Source organism: Salmo salar, chromosome ssa11 (genome assembly GCF_905237065.1).
Source record: "Salmo salar chromosome ssa11, Ssal_v3.1, whole genome shotgun sequence".
In the NCBI taxonomy this organism is placed as follows: Eukaryota; Metazoa; Chordata; class Actinopteri; order Salmoniformes; family Salmonidae; genus Salmo; species Salmo salar.
Window position 1 is genome coordinate 108,483,363 of NC_059452.1, and position 1,270 is coordinate 108,484,632.

General features: G+C 52.2%; 1 protein-coding gene across 1 annotated transcript in view; it reads right to left on the reverse strand.

The window, feature by feature from the left end:
• The window catches only part of LOC106592356 (metabotropic glutamate receptor 5), an 86,959-nt gene extending 86,115 nt beyond the window's left edge, over window positions 1-844 (reverse strand). Inside the window, exon 1 of the mRNA XM_045690269.1 lies at window positions 615-844. Coding sequence (XP_045546225.1) covers window positions 615-815 — 201 coding nt within the window. The 5' untranslated portion in view covers window positions 816-844. The remainder of the gene's footprint in view (window positions 1-614) is intronic.
• Between the last annotated feature and the right edge of the window lie 426 nt (window positions 845-1,270).

The following is a 1,270-nucleotide window of genomic DNA, read 5'->3' on the forward strand; positions in this document are numbered from 1 at the left end:
CACACATAAACACACACACACACACATAAACACACACACACACACACACACACACACACACACACACAAACACACACACACACACACACACACACACACACACACACACACACACACACACACATAAACACACATAAACACACACACTGTCCGTCAGACACACACACTCACACACACGACACGCCGTCACATACACACTCCATCACTCACACACACACACACTCACACACACACACACACACACACACACACACACACACACACACACACACACACACACACACACACACACTCCAACACACACATACACACACACACTCCAACACACACACACACACACACACACACACCTCCAACACACACACACACACACACAAACACTTCAACACACACACACACACTCCAACACACACACAGACACACACACACACACACTCCAACACACACACACACACTCCAACACACACACACACTCCAACACACACACAGACACACACACACATCCACACACACACACACACACACACACACACACACACACACACACACACACACACACACACACACACACACACACACACACACACACACACACACACACACACTCAGTGTACCTTGTCTGCAGGAGGTTGGTGGTGAACAGAGAACAGCGCTCCTATGATGATGTCACCAGGAATGTGAGCCAGGACTCTCCTTTCATTGGCCTGAGCCTTGACCCCAACATGAACTCCAGGGGTCACCCAGCCCAGGTCATCCCCCAGCAACACACACGCCAGGAGCAGCCACACGTACACCCCTCCACCACCTCCTCTCATCCTCTCTCTCCTCCTCTCTCCTCCCTCCATCTTCTCTCTCATCCTCTCTCCTCCCTCCATCTTCTCTCTCCTCCTCTCTCCTCCCTCCATCTTCTCTCTCCTCCTCTCTCCTCCCTCCATCTTCTCTCTCATCCTCTCTCCTCCCTCCATCCTCTCTCTCCTCCTCTCTCCTCCCTCCATCTTCTGTCTCATCCTCTCTCCTCCCTCCATCTTCTCTCTCATCCTCTCTCCTCCCTCCATCTTCTCTCTCCTCCTCTCTCCTCCCTCCATCTTCTCTCTCCTCCTCTCTCCTCCCTCCATCTTCTCTCTCCTCCTCTCTCCTCCCTCCATCTTCTCTCTCCTCCTCTCTCCTCCCTCCATCTTCTGAATCTTCAGCAACGTGCTTCGGTGGGCTGAAGCATGGTGGTGTTGATGTCACTGCCAGAGTCGTGCTTTGGTTAGTTTGAATTAGGACC